Here is an 18,257-nt window from a genome sequence, read left to right on the forward strand (position 1 = left end):
ATCAAGTGACGAAAGACTTCTAAACGCCACATTCTGGGAAAGGCCCGTTGGAAAAAGGTCAGTTGGTCGCTCAAGAAAGAGATGGAAGGACGCAGTAGCCAGCGATCTTCGCAAAATGGGAGTACAGCAATGGGAAATAGCTGCTCAGGACCGACAACAATGGAGGGAAATAGTAAACGCGGCCAAGACTCACATAGAGTTGTAGAGCCAAATGATGATGAAAACCAGAGGCACAAGAAGTAGAGGACGACCACGAAGAAGATGGATTGATGATGTGGAAAAAGACTTAAAGATGCTAGGGGTCAGAAGATGGAGGGAAGTTGCCAGGAATCGACAGGAGTGGCGACTTCTTTGCGAACAGACCAAGATCCACAACGGATTGTCGAGCCACTTATGATGATGATGATGATAATAGATTTGTGCAGAAAGTTAGAAGCATTTGAGATATAGCAGAATACTTAAGATACCATGAACTGGCCGAGTCACAAATAACGAGGGCGTCAGAAAAATATAGAAAAGCCGAGAGGTATTGTCCCTCATCAAATACTTCGAAAGCATTATGCAAAATGAATCCAGATATGCCCACTTTTGGAAAGCAATGTCCAGGAAGAACATTCTGGCTAAACAACCTCAAATTGACTTTTTGCAAATCCGGTAGAATTTTTAAAAATCAAATAGAATTTTGTGAAATTATGTAAAAGTTTGGAAAATTCTTCATAATTTTTACAAATTGTTCAGAACGTTGACCAATTCTCTTAAATTATTGCAAATTCTGTAGAATTTTTTAAAATCATGTAGAATTTCCGAAAATAACGCAGACTTTTGACAAATTCTCATTAATTTTTAATTTCTAGCAACCATTATTTTAGTTTATAGTGGAATATAATTTTTTGACAATTTGTAAATATCCGCTCCTTAAATACTTACCTCTTCTTCTTATATTTAAGCAAAAGACGAAATTGAAAAAGAAAACGTCGCACACGAAGTATTTGACGCTCCGCTATTTCACGACGGGCTACAATTCGACAACGACAACTTCAAGCAGGTCGACAAACCTAACTTCGATAAGAGGCATATAGACACTCTAGGCGCGCCGAAAGACAAGAAGAATCAGGAGGACCAAGGGGATTACAAAGATCAAAACGACGTTCAGCTAGAGGAAAACGACGATGGTAAGCATTTTTACAGTAGTTGTTCCAATGGATCTTTGCACAAGCATGAAATTATTCACGAATTACTTTTTATACTAGGTCACTTTTTTACCTCACAGAAACTAGCATCGCAAAATTAAGCCGTTTGTTTATAGAAATCACAATAAGTTAAACAAGGATAAGCGATACGGCATGTCTTTGATACATTATTTACTAAGAGTTTTACCGTTTATCATTTTCAGTCACATTGGCTCATTTGTTGCGTTTAAAAACGGTTTTTCATATTATTTAAACTTTTAGTTTTTGTAAATTTCATTGTAATTGGAAAGAAATCCTTTGTAAAAGGTATACAATTTTTTTATTAAAATCCCTTAAATGGGCTACATCACAACAAAACGTTTTCGATTTTTATAAAAAATCATCATCAGTGTTCGATCTAAAAATAAGTATAACCGATTTAATGAATATAAAGTTAGTATTTAAATTTTGACAAAGGTTAGAGCAAGTTGGTTATACTTACAAACTGGATGCTAGCTGAGCCACAAACGAAAAATATCCGGGTAAAAACCCTTTACATATAACCCGGATATTTTTCTTTTGTGGCTCAGCTAGCATCCAGTTTGTAAGTATAACCAACTTGCTCTAACCTTTGTCAAAATTTAAATACTAACTTTATATTCATTAAATCGGTTATACCTATTTTTAGATAGAACACTGATGATGATTTTTTATAAAAATCGAAAATGTTTTGTTGTGATGAAGCCCTTTTAAGAGATTTTAATAAAAAAAAATTTATACCTTTTACAAAGGATTTCTTTCGAATTTTGTGATTGATGGTATACAGCCAACTACAGGAAAAACATTTTCTTTTCCTTGTGAATTTCATTGTAATTATTATTTTAATTATAATAATTATATAAAACATAATTATTGTTAGAACGACTAACTGTTGCTATTATTTGATTACTTCCGGTAATTATTTATTTTTAAGCTGAGACAAGTAATATTTTTTACCTACAAACTGTAATACTACATGAGTCTGGCTATAATAGTTCTGTCGAACGAAAAATGATTTGTTTATTTTCGAGATTACTGTTTAACGTTTTGTTTTTTTTTAAGTTATTTATTACCGTTCTATATTTACCTTTATATTAGTAATAGTCGGTATGATTTTCAAGCTGTTTAATGTTGGGTCCATGAATCTGCTCAATAGTGAAAAAAGATCAAACACTTCCTATAATTACAATGACAGTACATGCCGACGTAACTCAATGTTTTGATTTAAGGCCATGGGTACATAATTCGCAAATATTTTACGGCTATCCCTACTTTTTCTGTCTTTACACGGCAAATTACGTGTAGTAAAATTCACACTGGTATGGATATGTAAACATTACTAATATAATGTCATTCTACTTGAAAATGTCATCATTAAGTTAAAGAGATGGCTTTTGAATGTTCTTGGATAACTGTTATTTGTATAATTGCCAATTATTAATTCAGTTAATAAATGAGATAATTTTTTCACTAACTACGTATTCAGTGATTGTAATAATTTATATGTACAACAAAAACTAATACTCAATCGAGAAAAGGGGAAAAGTGTTCTTTTAATAATATATTATTACTATGGAACGCTTACAGTTTTGAACATCTTTAACAACAAAATACTTGGATCACAGGATATATTATCCTGATGTATTCTCTGCTTGAATCTTCCACAAATAATACACAATAAATAACTTTTTATTGTTTTCGCAGACGTTCGGAAACAATTAGCGTCTCTTTGCAAAGACAATGACGTCGACTTTGCAAAGTAACAAGACACTTACTCAACACACACACTACACATTACTCCCCTGACTTAGTGATAAGTTATACAATTACGTGGCTAAAGGTTCTAGTTCTAAACCAAAGCCAGAATCAGAGAAAAAAAAAACTTTTTATTAAGTTCACGTCTTAAATAAATTATTTATCAAATACGCTATATATCAATATTATTTATAGACCTGGATCCCGCGTAAGAAAAAAAAGTTGATTAATAGCAAGCTGAAAATTTGTTAATAGCTTAACGGTGTCTAGTCGGACAAACATTGATGCACGGGAACACTGAAACAGGGGAAGTTTTAACGGTAGAGCATGATAAACGTGTCGTCCTGACAAGTTTATGATGGTGAAAAATAGCTAGTTGTTTTTAAGTTTATTCAATAGCCAACGTTATATAATAAATGAAAAAATGTTTATCCGACAAAAAGGTTGTGCATTTTAACGAGTCCGACACGTAGAACATGTCACATCACAGGAACTATGTTGGTGATGAATAGCAGTCTGATTTTTTCATGAGAGTTTAATGAACGGTTAAAAAAGCAATTGGAAGTTCTGTCGGACAAAATGAATGGGAAATTTTCCTAGTCGGACATTCTAAACATGTAAGATATAGACAAAAATGTTGGTGATAAATAGCAAGCTAAGTTTGATTTGTTTATGTACAAATTATATTTTGTAACGCAAAAAGTTATATGTCGGACAAAAAGTTTGGGCAAATCGAAGGAAATAAATAAAAAAACATTTTTTTAGAATGACTTAGTCACATATTGATAAAGCTATTTTAGTTGTATATTATTCATATTCACATATTTGCATGTGCATATATATACATTATACATGCACACTCCAAAAACAGTGAGGTAAGTATCAATGCATGTATATATTGCAAAACAATTATTTTTTTGGGTGGAGTTTGTTCTAGATATTCTCAAAATGACAATAAAAAATGTCAAAGAACATGTGAAAGCAATCTCTTAGGGTTTTCTAATTAGGTGCATCAGAAAGTACGGAAAATTTCCTACAAAAAACGTTGCATACATTTTTTTCGATACTCAAATCTTAACCCTGTAAACGACATTGAAAAATGTGAAGAGTTTAAAACTTCGGTGCTTATAAGAATAGACGTAAATATGACACATTATGCTTAGAAGTATGTATTAGAAGGCTGCATTTGTCAGTGTGACACTTTGTGCTATACAAAGTAGTATTTGAAAGTACAGCTGGTTCCTAAAAAAACTGATACGACTCTTAGTAAGATTTGATCATTTTGAGCAGTGTATGATTGGTCTGACATTATATTATATTTATTATGACAGACAAATAATAAAATAAACAAACAAACAGCCATTTCTTTGAGGTTGGAGTTATCTGACAAATTTTAAGATTTGGCAGTGACAGTGACAGTATGTAAATAATAAGTATTTATCCTTCAAAATATAATAAATTAAATATAATTAAACTCATATTCATTATATCACACCTCATCAAAAGCTTTTTACAAGAACATAGTCAGCGATTTTGACATGGCTTAGAGCCAGACTACATCAAGATCGCCTATAAATCGTGCTGTTAATTGCCTTGCAGCGAGACCAAAAACAAAAAGAAGAAGAAGAAGAAAGTACACTGCTCAATTTTCTACAAAATACGCTTTAAGAGTCGTATCAGTTTTTTTTTGGAACCAGCTGTACATGGTCTCTGAGTTTCTGTTTGCCACGTGTGTTGGAAATTAAAATTTATATTAACTATGGAGTGTTTTTGTGTCTATTTTTGAGTGTCAACAGTTTAAATTTTAAGTCGCCAAATCAAAAGTGCAACCATTCAACGGAACATTTTTGAGTAATTTTCGAACATTTTACAAAGTTAGTAAAATACTTGGTCATCAATTCAATGAGGTTCAGTTGCCAGATAATTGTGAAAGTAATATTGAATATCATTCTTCGTGCTGTAATGCTTTACTTGATTGAAAAAGGGTACCTAAATAAATTATTACTAAAATTGTATAACGTAATTTTTCTCAACTTTCTACAAATGAAATAATAATGTAATTAATATGTCACATAGCAAGAAATAATTTGCTGCCAAAATAAATCGATTAGTTTAAATTTGAAGTTACGATTGCAATTTATTATGAATTATTGTCAAAAGTGACAGTTTTTCTTAAATGGAAATGTATTCATAGACATAAGGGTAGACAGGGAATACAGTGCAAAAAGTCGATAGGTCTATCTATAGATATCTATCTCTTTTAACCAAGCGATCCCGCGCATGTGGCAGACAAAGATAGCTAGACCACTCAATCCATAATATAATTTGCCTGATCTACTATAAATGTATTACAGTGAGGTATCTAAATGATGTTGACATAAATCGAAAGATATCGATTGTAATTGATTGCAGGTACTTTTGACATAGAATAATCACCCCTTATTGAAATTTCAAAAATTATTTTTTTAAATTGTCCGACTACAAAATCTACCCCTTATTTTTTTCCGACAACAATCATTCTTGGTAAGGAATAATTTACTTAATTAAATTTCGTCTTTGTCGGAAAGCTATTTATCACCAGCATTTTTGTCTATATCTTACCTGTTTAGAATGTCCGACTACGAAAACTTCCCATTAATTTTGTCGGACAGAAGTTCCAATTGCTTTTTTAACCTTTCATTAAACTCTCATGCAAAAATCAGACTGCTATTCATCACCAACATAATTCCTGTGATGTGACATGTTCTACGTGTCGGACTCGTTAAGATGCCCAACATTTTTGTCGAACAAACATTTTCGCATATATTACATAACGTTGGCTATCGAATAAACTTAAAAACAACTTGCTATTTTTCACAATCATAAACTTGTCAGGACGACACGTTTATCATGCTCCACAGTTAAAACTTCCCCTGTTCCATTGTTCCCGTGCATCAAAGTTTGTGCGACTAGACACCGTTAAGCTATTAACAAATTTTCAGCTTGCTATTAATCAACTTTTCTTTCTTACGCGGGATCCAGGTCTATTAATCAACAACTTAAAATATTCCCGATGCCATGTCAAATATTTAAAATTGTCACTGATTGTCACTGTCTGACTGACTATAAGCTGACAATTATTTAATAAGCTGCTCAATTTATTCGACTGAGTGCGTTGTAAGACAAAGATAGATTTGGAAAATATTACCACGACCATGGTGTCCATTTTTTTCGAATCCTGAAAAAACTAATAAATACTTTTAAAAAATTTAAACGCAGAATGAAAGACTAACTTATTACCGAGGGCCGAAAGTCCCTTAGAATAAATAAAAAGTTTATTTTGAATGAGATATTTGAAATTAAAAATCACACTAAATTTTCTCTTAGTTTTTCACTTCTGTAACTTATTAAAATAAACATTATAGAAGTTCTCAGGGACTTTCGGCCCTCACTAATAACGTAATCTTTCATTCTGCGTTTAAATTTTTCAAAAATACTTAATGTTGTTCTGAAGCTATTTCCTTGTGGCATTTTTATAATTACGTATTTTTTGTGGGAAATAAGCCACAATTTTACTAAAAAATGAATTTATTAACGTTTCGAAGCCCAAATCGGGTTTCGTTGTCAAAATACAAAATACTATTAAAATAAAACAAACATGTTGTTGCTAAGTAAAAAAATTCTTCTAATAATTTATTTAATCTGACTCATTTATATTGGCAATTCAGACGTATATTATACATTTTAAAGTAGAAGACTTTAAAATGATATCGCCAATATTTATGAGTTGCGTTCCTGGGACGACTTTACTAAAAGATAGTTCATTCGATTACATGAAATCAATCCCAACTCAAGAATATCCGTCGCAAAAAAATCATAGCATGTGATCTGTCTTTAAAAAGACAACCAAATGCAACGATGACAGTAAAATTCTCGCGTTAGAGATTCCATAGTAAATATTCCATATAAATAGCAACTCATAAATATTGGCGATATCATTTTAAAGTCTTCTACTTTAAAATGTATAATATACGTCTGAATTGCCAATATAAATGAGTCAGATTAAATAAATTATTAGAAGAATTTTTTTACTTAGCAACAACATGTTTGTTTTATTTTAATAGTATTTTGTATTTTGACAACGAAACCCGATTTGGGCTTCGAAACGTTAATAAATTCATTTTTTAGTAAAATTGTGGCTTATTTCCCATAAAAAATACGTAATCAAAAATACTTATTAGTTTTCTCAGGATTCGATAAAAATGAATCCCCATTTGAATAGCATTGCAGCCGAAAATACGTACCCATCACCTTAACTTGTTTGCAAATCAATCATTACGTTTGTGCAAAGATCTGTTGGAACTACTGTAATTAATAGTTCAGTCAAAATAGACATAAACCTTAGATATCTACAAGGTGTTTCTTTAATAATTAAAAATATTTTAACTGTAGATTCCTGGACTCAACATATTGAGGTTTAACCCAAATCACTTAAATAAAATGTGGCTCCTTACCGACTTACAGGGTGTTTTATTTAAAAATTTAAAAACTATTTGTACCCAGTACTTTAAAACTATTTGATATATCCTTGTCATACTTCGCAGAAAGGATTGGTACTCTATACTCTACTAAATTATGTTAAATAAACGTTTCTGGCTATTATCAGAGGCGTAAACCAGGGAAGGGAATGGTTGACCACCCTTCCCAAATTCTACGTCACTGGCGGAATTGCTTTTTTAGCGCAATTTTTGAACCCAGGAATCTACAGTTAAAATATTTCCAATTATTAATGAAACACCCTATATCTTAACTAAACTGTAATGCACTCCTATTTACTTTTCAGATGATGGTGACGGATATGATGATCATCTGGCACGGCAAAAAGAACCAGCTGTTAGGAACTAACGACTTAGTTAGTTCATTCTTTCGAATATACCACTTCTCGAATCTACCTTGTAATATACCAGTCACATTTTGTCTATGGCAGTGCAATAACTTATTGAATATAAATCTTGCCCAACTTTTTTATATAAAAAATATAAAAGGACAATTTGTATATATTAGGATATTTTATTAAGTTTTACTGGGCTATTCTGGTAGTAGCTGATGGTTCCGATGAGGAAAAATTTAATTTTTCTGATTTGAAGATCATTTCAGCTACCTGGTCAATGGTTTTGGTTGCATTCGTTTTTTTTTGTGGTATTTTTGTTCCTTATACTTTTCTATTTATTTTACTTTATACATTCCTCTCTTGAATATATTTTGTGGTTCCGAGATTTGTTCATTGCTCCACTTGATCGTCGTAGTCCAAAGGTGGTCCACATAGAATATCTTTTACAGCTACAGATATGCGTTAAGCACATGGTGAAAGATCTGGATTGTTTGGTGGTGTTCAAGAGCAGGTATCTCTATCACAAAAGTAGCCTTTTTTTATTGTGCTAGTTCTGTTTGTTGAATTATTATTGAATCATCGATGGCAATCATGGCACCTAAGGCATCGATGGCACCTAAGGGTGCTTTTTTTTCTTTTATTTGCTCCAGTTAATCTTTGGAGTTAGTCACCATAAGACCTCTTGTTAACATTATCATTATCAATGGCATCACAGCTCGTTGAGCCAAAGCCTTTTTCAGAACAATCCTCCATTCATACCTGTCTCTGGCAACTCTTCCCAATGGTAAACTTCCTATAGATTGTACCGGGTGTCCCAATAAGAATGGCTCTCGGCCATATCTCAGAAACTGTTTATAGTACAGCTTTGAGAAAAAAAATTTATAACAAAACTTGTCTCGGGAAAATCCTGGAAATTATTTTCATAATTGTGGATCCACCGCTAGAGGGCGTAATTGAATATCAAAAATTAAAAAATCAAAATTTTACAAAATTTACCTAATGAGAGGGCACTGGAAATCCAATCATCGTATTCTTCATAAAATTCTGCGCATATTTGATTTCACAAGTTTAAGTCTACCTTTGCAAATAAGAGGTGGGGGTGAGTGGGAACCTTGTTATAAAAAAATAGCTGTAAGTCCGGTTCTGCTAAATCGAATTTTGCAAACTTGGTCTTGTTGAATACAGATATTTTTCATCAATATAAGAGTTATAATTTCGAACCAGCCTAATAAGTAATATGCCAGCTAGGAGGTGTTATTTAATTTTTATCAGAAATCTAGTTTTCTTTGGAAAATATTAAATACAAGTATGCATTTTTAATCCTGTATTATAAAATTAGATTAAATTGGCAATAGAATAGCGAAAACCGCATGTCGATACCTTTTTTCTATATCGAGATATCTTCAGAAACGTGTAAATTTAAAAACATAACTGTTACTGTTACCGGTAAACGAAGTTAATAACGAAAAGTAGTGTGCTATGGAAAAAACAAAGAAACATTTTCCAGATGTCAACGTTTATAAAAGGGCTTTTCAATGCTTCTAATTTGTTTCGAGCCTCCGTCATATGTGGTATATTTAATGTTATACACGGATTATACGACACATGACAGAGGCTCGAAACAAATGAGAAGCGTTGAAAAGCCCTATTAATTAAAACAACAATAAGACAAACAACACTATAAAATATAACAAAGAAATAAAACAACTACTTACTTAGTTTTAGTGACTGCCTAACTAAATGTTCAAATTGTTGCCCATCATTTTCGATGCAAGCATTTACTCTTTCAAGAGTACATTGAACAGCAGTCTCAATTCTGCTCTCGAAATGCTTTGAATGGCGTTTCGTTTTCTCTGGATCATGTTTTCTCGAGTAGTGTAGTAGTAGTGTAGTAAATGATTGCATCAAAAATGATGGGCAACAATTTGAACATTTAGTAATTAACTATTTAGATGGGAAATAAGCCACAATTAAATTGAAAAAAATAATTTTATTAACGTTTCGACGCCCAAATCGGGCGTCGTTGTTAAAATACGCAGCATTCTATGAAGAATACGATGATCGAATTTCTAGGGCTCGAATTTTGTAAAATTTAGATTTTTTAATTTTCGATATTCAATTAACTTTGACTAAACAAAAGTCCAACTTGGATCTTTTTAGAAAATTTTAATAAATCATATACCATCTTCCTACAAGAGAAGATTTTTACTTCCTTAGTAATTTTTTATTATGGTATACAGCCAATGAGAGGAATTCTTTCCTTTTTATTTTAAAAATTATTTGTCGAGCTGTATACTAAATTTCCTCAACTGAACCAACAGTTACTCTTAGATGACTACTATTGTCTCGATTGTTTTCGAATAAAAGGTTGTACCATAATACACTGGCGATCTGAGAACACCTCGTAAGATACTAAATATCTTTACGTCCAGATCAAATATTTTGATCTTTTGACCATACCAATAATATTTTTCCTTTTTGTGTATTTGATTTGTATTTATTATAATGTACGGTGTTATAAAAGCTACAGGGTTTCAAAATTAATAATGATATTGTAGAAAGTTTGTTTGATGAGTTCATCAGAGTTTAGGGCTCAAGAGGGCTCTAGGGCTTCGTATAACTATATGTATATTTATATATACATATTTTGTTTTTCGGTTTGAACCCAGTTTCACGTTTCGGCAAGGTCATACTTGCCATTATCAAGTCAGGTAGTCACGCTTCTTGTTGGTGCTTTAAGTAAACTGGTTACTTAAAGCACTGCTTACTTATTGCGATGAGGTCGATTTTATTGTATGGACGGTTTTCTGGCGATTTCCATAACGAATTTGTATGAGTGAGGTGAAATCATCCTATTAGAGGTAAAACTCACTAAGTACACTTTTCAGAAAGTGGAGAAAAATCGATTTAAAGGTACAAATTGTTTTTTAAATTCGCTTGACTTAAATATTAAAAACTTAAATATTAAACTTTAAAGAATAAATAAAAACAGATATTTTAAGCCATGTTTCATCACAGGAACTATAATATAATCAATATTAGATCAATTTTTGTACTTGATGAGTTTTTCCATGAACACAATTATTGGATATTGAGAAGTTAATGAATTTGTCTCCATATGACTTTGGGATTCAAAATGAAAGAAACAGGTAATGAATAAAATTTTAATAAACAACTAAATAACATACAAAACAGTTGCCTCTATACAAAATCACATGCGATAGAAACAGAAGCAATATTATTGTTGAAATATCAACATCCATTTTTCGGCATTTAAGACAGCCACAAAAGTCGTCTGCTTAATCGCAAAATAGATTATGTTATCCTTTATGTAGGCTATCCTGTTAAATACAAAGAAATTTAAACTCATATAAATCGCCGAATAGATAATGCATACAAATATAACATACCTACAGTTTCAACAATACAATATTATAACACACAATTCGCTTGCTTAATCGCAAAAATCGAAAATAGATTATGTTACTCTTTAACTTAATTCTTTAATTTAAACTAATTTCTTTAATCAATCGCCGAATTAGATAATGCACACAAATAAAAATAATACACAGTTATGTTTACTAACGTATTGTTTGAAAGATCACTAAGTACCGATTCGGCACTCCAGATTGCAAGGAAAGATTCACAAAGTACAATAATAAGTTTTAATGAATTTTACCCGGAAACCGAAATTCACAATAAAGCATTCCAGATTGTAAAGAAAAATTCATTAATTGCAATAATAAGTTTTAATGAGTTTTACTCTGAAACCGAAATTCACAATAATGCACTTAGTGAATTATACCATAAATTATCTCAGAAATTAGAAGGGTTAGAGCCCCAGGTAACTTCTCCAGGGCGGGGCAGTACCGTATTAAGTTCATATTGATGAAAATGTCAAAATCTCAAAAAAGTGCACTTAGTGAGTTTTACCTCTAATATGACGAAATGAACAACGAAAAAATGATGGTGTCATCACTTAGTTCTACAGACTGTTCGGTCTATATTAATATATACGTCTATGACCAGAAGACTAGCAGAATAGTTTCTACTGAGAGCTTTATTATAATATGCCCGCTGACACGCCTTCCCTTCTTCTTCTTGTAGTTCCTATCCGTTTCGAATGTTGGCGACCATCATGGCAATCTGTACTTTGCACACTGCTGCCCTGAAAACATTTGTGGTTGTTGTGTTGAGCCACGTACGTAGATTTTTCAGCCACGAAATCCATCGCCTTCCTGGTCCTCGCTTTCCTTCTACTTTTCCCTGCAAGATTAGTTGGAGTAGTCCATATCTTTCACTGTTCCTCATGACGTGACCGAGGTATTCGATTTTGACTGTTTTTATTGTGGTTAACCGCTCTTTTTCTTTTTGCATTCTCAGCAAAACACCCTCATTAGTAACGTGGTCGGTATGAGATAACTTCAGGATTCGACGATAAGCCACATTTCAAAAGCCTCAATTTTCTTGCAGGTGGCGTCTTTGAGAGTCCATGACTCAACTCCGTACAACAGTATAGGAAAGATATAACATCGTAGTAGCTGATTTTTGTAATGATAAATCATGACATTTGAGTAGTTTAGACATTTTTTGAAATGCATATGGTGCTTTCTCTATTCTACATTTGATTTTTAGGGAATGGTCCCAATTTTCATTGATGCTCGTACCAAGGTAGGTGTATGTTTTTACTCCTTCTATTTGTAGATCGTTCACACTGATTCGTCCAAATTGTTGTTCGTCATTGGAGATCATCATACATTTTGTATTCTTAGGGCCGGTTATCAACGAACGCTAATCAACAATGATCACTATCAAATATTTAATTACTGTCACAACTGTCAATGTCAACTTTGGTTGGGTTGCTGAAAACATAATTGATTATAATTATGAGATTAGTTAATCAATTAAAATAGCAATTATTAACATAATTGATTAACTAATTTCATAATTGTAATCAATAATTATGTTTTCAGCAACCCAACTAAAGTTGACATTGACAGTTGTGACAGTAATTAAATATTTGATAGTGATCATTGTTGATTAGCGTTCGAACAACCGGCCCTTAGTGTTTAATGAAAGTCCGTATCTGACTTACTTCTGTGATTCTATTCATTAACTGTTGGAGAGCTTCAGAACTGTCAGCGAATACCACCGTGTCGTCTGCGTATTTTATGTTATTGATACATTCTCCGTTAATTCGAATTCCGGCTTCAACATCATTCACTGCTTCTTAAAAGATTTCCTCAGGGTATATATGTTAAACAGCAGTGGTGATAGTCTTTGCTGTATTTATTGACTATGAGAAGGCCTTTGATCGAGTACAACATCGCAAATTAATTAAAATATTAAAGGATAAATGAGTTGATAGTCAAGATGTACGAATCATAGAAAAATTATACTGGCGTCAAACAGCGACAGCTTGCATAAATGGAAAATCAACAGAAATATTCAAAATACAAAGAGGTGTTAGACAGGGTTGTATACTGTCCCCACTGTTATTCAATTTACATTCAGATAGAATATTTAAGAAAGCGCTGCATAATTTGGAATGGGATGTGAAAGTTAATGGAATTCTGATAAATACAATCAGATATGCAGACGATAGTTATTTTAAGTGATGATATGAATGGATTACAACACCTTTTAAATGGCATTGACACAGTGGGAAGAGAGTTTGGCCTGAACATAAACTGTTCAAAAACAAAATACATGGTATTTAGCCGTTTGGCCCATCAAGATTCACGGTTATATGTTGATGGTCATATAATTCAAAGAGTACCCAGTTTTTTAAATATCTTGGTTGCCATATTACTGAACAACTAGATCCAGATAAAGAGATAAAATGTAGAATCGAGATAGCCCGCACGACATTTTTAAAAATGAGGTCATTCTTCTGTACTGATAACTTGCAACTTCGAAAGCGCATGATTAAATGTTACATTTGGTCAGTCCTCTTGTATGGTGTCGAAGCATGGACATTAAAAATATCCACCATTAATCGTTTGGAGGCCTTTGAAATGTGGCTGCACAGACGTACACTGAAAATACCATGGACGGCTATGATGACAAATGTGGCAGTCTTTAAGAGAGCAAATGCTGCCCGCGAGCTGCTTTATAACATAAATATAGAAAGATGGCCTATTTTGGACACGTAGTAAGGGGAGACCGGTATAATATTCTTCAACTTATTATGATGGGTAAAATCGAAGGACGCAGAGGAATTGGTAGAAAGCGGGCCTCTTGGTTGAAGAATATCCGAGAGTGGACAGGAATAAAGAAAGCAGAACACCTATTTAGAATGGCTCTAGACAGAGACAGTTTCGCCATGTTAATCGCCAACGTCAAGGGGACTTGATAGGGCACGTTAAGAAGAAGAAGGTGATAGTATACATCCCTGACGGACCCCACGTTTGATTTTGATATCGTCGAATTCTCCTGTGCCTGTCCGGATAGACGATGTTTGATTCCAGTGCAGATTGCTAATAATTCTTAAATCACATATGTTTATTCCAATATTGGTTAATATCTCCATCAGCTTGTCGCGCTTTACTGTACTTCAAGAATTATAAATTCTTCAGATAGGACATTTCTTTTCTAATTTTTTTAGCTATACTTTGTTTCACGTTAAGAATGGAACATTGCGCTTATGGAGATCAGTGTTGCCAAACCTCTCGGGTACGGGTGGCTATTCGACTGCCCATATACGATTCAGTCTAATCAGTACGGCGTGGCATCGGCGCGCTTCTATCGTCGATAAGAAATACATTGGCTATCTAAGCAACGTTCTCTTCTTAACGTGTAACGAAGCGCTGTATAGCTAGTTTTCGATGATTCGCAGTGTATTATAGATTTTTTTATGTGTCGCCATTCGCCATATTGTTTTGTATATTTGTAATATTCGTCAAACGAAACAGTGTGTATCTAGTAGCTAAGCAATAGATGTTGAGGTGATAAATTTTAATCTGTTATATGTATAAAGTATGGTTGCTTAAGAGTTTTTTCGTCTATTTATATGTCAGGTGACGTAGTACTTGTTGGTGGTCTGAAAAGTTCTTGGCCTGATGGTGAAATCGACAGTTTATATAATTTCTCCTTTAAATACATTTCATTTAGCGGGGTTTAGTGTTCCTGTGGAAGTTATCAAACGTGTTAATTGGACAAAAACACGAGGAAGGAAAGTTTTGAGAATTGCTGGAGGTTCGAGGGAGCCAAATCTAGATGGATCCTTGATGGAAAATGCCATGCCAAAAATATTTACAAGCCCGAAATGGTTTTGGCCTCTGGGTAAAAGAATTTTAGCACTGCACAGCAATCGATTTTTTTCATTTTATGCTTCAACCCACTGCCTACATTTAATATCTGCTATAACTTTATATGGCGTCTGCTATCTGAGAGCTGTGAGGAAGCAGGTCTGGATCTAAACATATGAAAAACCAAAATACTCATAAAAAGCAAACAACAGAATATAAAACCGTCTATATACTGTACCAATCTTGAGCAAGTCGATCAAATTGTTTACCTTGAATGTCCAAGATGTTCAGGATGTCCAAGATTATGTGAGAGGATGTCCAAGATGTTAGAAACCTAAATTGGCATTGAGGATCCGTATACTTCGCTGCTACGTGTTCTCGGTCTTACTTTATGGTGTCGAGTCTTGGACTGTGAATAAAATTGATCTAAATCGCATTGAGGCATTCGAAATGTGGTGCTATAGAAGAATTTTAAAAGTTTTTTGGGTGGAGAAGATTCGAAACTCCTCAATACTAGCACATCATAGCAAGACTACATAGAGATTATGAAAAGCATTAAGAAGAAAAAGCTAGATTTCAAACATTTAATGAGTGGTCATAAATATAGGTTGCTACAAAATATAAGGGTGTTAAAGCCAAAGTGTTGTAAGTCATATTTGTGAAATGATGTAAGTCTTGCTGTATAACCTTGATAAATAGACCTCTTTTCATCAGGAAAATTGGTGTAAGTATTTAAAGTAATACAGTAAAGACTTCCACCACTTTTCTTTGAAGGGGTCTGTATATCAATATTATAAATCAAGGCTTACATCATTTCAAAAATATGACTTACACCACTTTGGTTTTAACCCATTCAACAGTACCACCTGTTCTACGTTTCGCTTGACTGACCGCAGTATGTTTCTCTACACAATCACAGTAATTAACTGTGAAATAACTAGCTTTGGTAAATTCAGAGAAATTTTTCAGCGCTGCCTCTTGGACTATAACGTGTGTTTTTAATAAATACATATATAATATTTAAAAACACACGTTATAGTCCAAGAGGCAGCGCTGAAAAATTATATAACGTGTGTTTTTAAATATATAATATTTAAAAACACACGTTATAGTCCAAGAGGCAGCGCTGAAAAATTTCTCTGAATTTACTAAAGCTAGTTGTTATTTCACAGGTAATTACTGTGATTGTGTAGAGAAACATACTGCGGTCGTTCAAAGACATATTATGTGTGTTGCAACTAGAGATGGGAAGTTCGGGTCACCGGTTCCGACTCACTTAAAATAACCGGATCACTTTGTCGGGTCACTGATCAGGAGGGTCAACAGGGATCATAATCATAACAATATGCAAACCTATAATTTTAGCGGTATAATTATCAGTAAGTTCATAATTCACAAACTACCTGAAAATTCATGATTGACACCTAGCTTTCATTTAGTAACTACGACGTCGTTCCGTTGTTTGACTCGGGCCAGTTCTGATTTCCCGTCTCTACTTGCAGCATTTGTAGCATTTTAATACTACATCATCGAGCTGGCACCATTGAAACATCTCTAATATCTATTATTTATCGAACAAGGTACATACAGAAAAATACGAGAAATTTCCAGTATTATTGATAAATATAATCGAACAAACATTTTTATCGGTACCGATGGATGTTGAAATATCGTTAAACATTTTGAATATTTATAGTTTGTAGCAGTGATTCTCAACCTTTTTGAGTCATGTACCACAAAATACTTTTTTTGGTACCACTTAACTGAAATACCGATTCAGTTAGGTAATCTAATTAACTATATGTAATGGTGGTGCTGATTCTGACTGTGTTTTTGCGTTTTTCGTACCACCGCAAATAATAATATGTACCACCAGTGGTACATGTACTAGAGACCACAGATTGAGGACCGCTGGTTTATAGTAAAACAATTGTTGACGTCTGAAGGTTGCATTTTTTGTAAAATAATTTCATCCTCGTTTCGTATACTAAATTTTAACAATAAATTTTATATTGTTTTATTTTTTACGGTTATGTGTATTATATTGTGTAATATAAATTACGATAAAATATTGTTTTATTGTAATAATAAAATAGCAGCCCCACATTTGTCAACAAGATTCGTCGATGAAAATGGCTTAGGGAAATTCTCAAGGTCACATAAAACGCAAAATTGATCAAGCGTGTTTTAATAATAGTCCAGAGCAGATCTGTTTTGAGATGGACGTTGGGAGGTGACTCTAATTTTTTTGCAGAAATTGCTTGGAATTAACCCATATAATAGTAATTGAGTTATCCTCCCACTCAAAAAGGTTCGGAACATTGTTTAAATAATCAAAATGTCAAAAAATTAAGGAAAACTTCGACTTTTTCTTCGTTTTTTGATTTTAATCGTATTCACTTCCGAGAAAAGTTGCACTAAAATAAAAGTTGTGTAATTAAATTTCCTACAGTATAAGATTGGTTAAAAATTTTTGAAATTATTATCCTTGTTGCAAAATAGCAATAATTGCAAAAAAAAACGTAAAAAAAACAGTATTCGCATTTTACGTTTTTCAACCATTTTTGCTACACTTAGGACCTTCATATTTCACCCAGAAAAACTATATGATATAGGAAAACAATACTGCAAATTTAGTTAAGATCGTTTTAATAGATTTTGCAAAATAAATTTAGAAATCGAGCTTTCGCGAAAAAAATTAACTTTTTCAAAATGTTGCAGGACTGAAAATAAAGCAGATAGCTAGTTAACATTTTTTTTTACAAATAGAAGAATACTGTACCTTTCATTTGCAATTTGCAAAATTAAAATCGGTTAACTACCACGGCGTCAGGAATTTTTTTAAATAAACATTAATTTTTGGTGCTACGCGCAGGACAGCAGTGTTCAAATTTATTTATTTATTTCGAAATGTACTAAAAATCAAAATTTTTATTAAAAATCAAGGATTATTGGAATGCCCAATCAGAGCGAACGTATCCGTTGTCCTGTAGCACCAAAAATTAATGTTGATTTAAAAAAATTCCTGACGCCGTGGTAGTTAACCAATTTTAATTTTTTAAATTGCAAATGAAAGGTATTTATAGTATTCTTTTGTATTATGTAAAAAACATTCAACTTGCTGTCTGCTTTATTTTCAGTGCTGCAATATTTTGAAAAAAAGAATTTTTTTGC

At 32.8% G+C, this 18,257-nt stretch overlaps 1 protein-coding gene across 2 annotated transcripts in view; it reads left to right on the plus strand.

Moving 5' to 3' along the window:
- LOC114324466 (interaptin) overlaps window positions 1-17,152 on the plus strand; it is a 46,858-nt gene extending 29,706 nt beyond the window's left edge. For both annotated transcript variants that reach the window (XM_028272333.2, XM_028272341.2), the window contains 2 exons: window positions 948-1,172; window positions 7,786-17,152. In XM_028272333.2, the coding sequence (XP_028128134.1) occupies window positions 948-1,172; window positions 7,786-7,847 (287 nt within the window). In that variant the 3' untranslated portion in view covers window positions 7,848-17,152. The remainder of the gene's footprint in view (window positions 1-947; window positions 1,173-7,785) is intronic.
- Window positions 17,153-18,257: the final 1,105 nt, after the last annotated feature.

This window comes from Diabrotica virgifera, chromosome 3 (assembly GCF_917563875.1).
Source record: "Diabrotica virgifera virgifera chromosome 3, PGI_DIABVI_V3a".
Lineage (NCBI taxonomy): Eukaryota > Metazoa > Arthropoda > Insecta > Coleoptera > Chrysomelidae > Diabrotica > Diabrotica virgifera.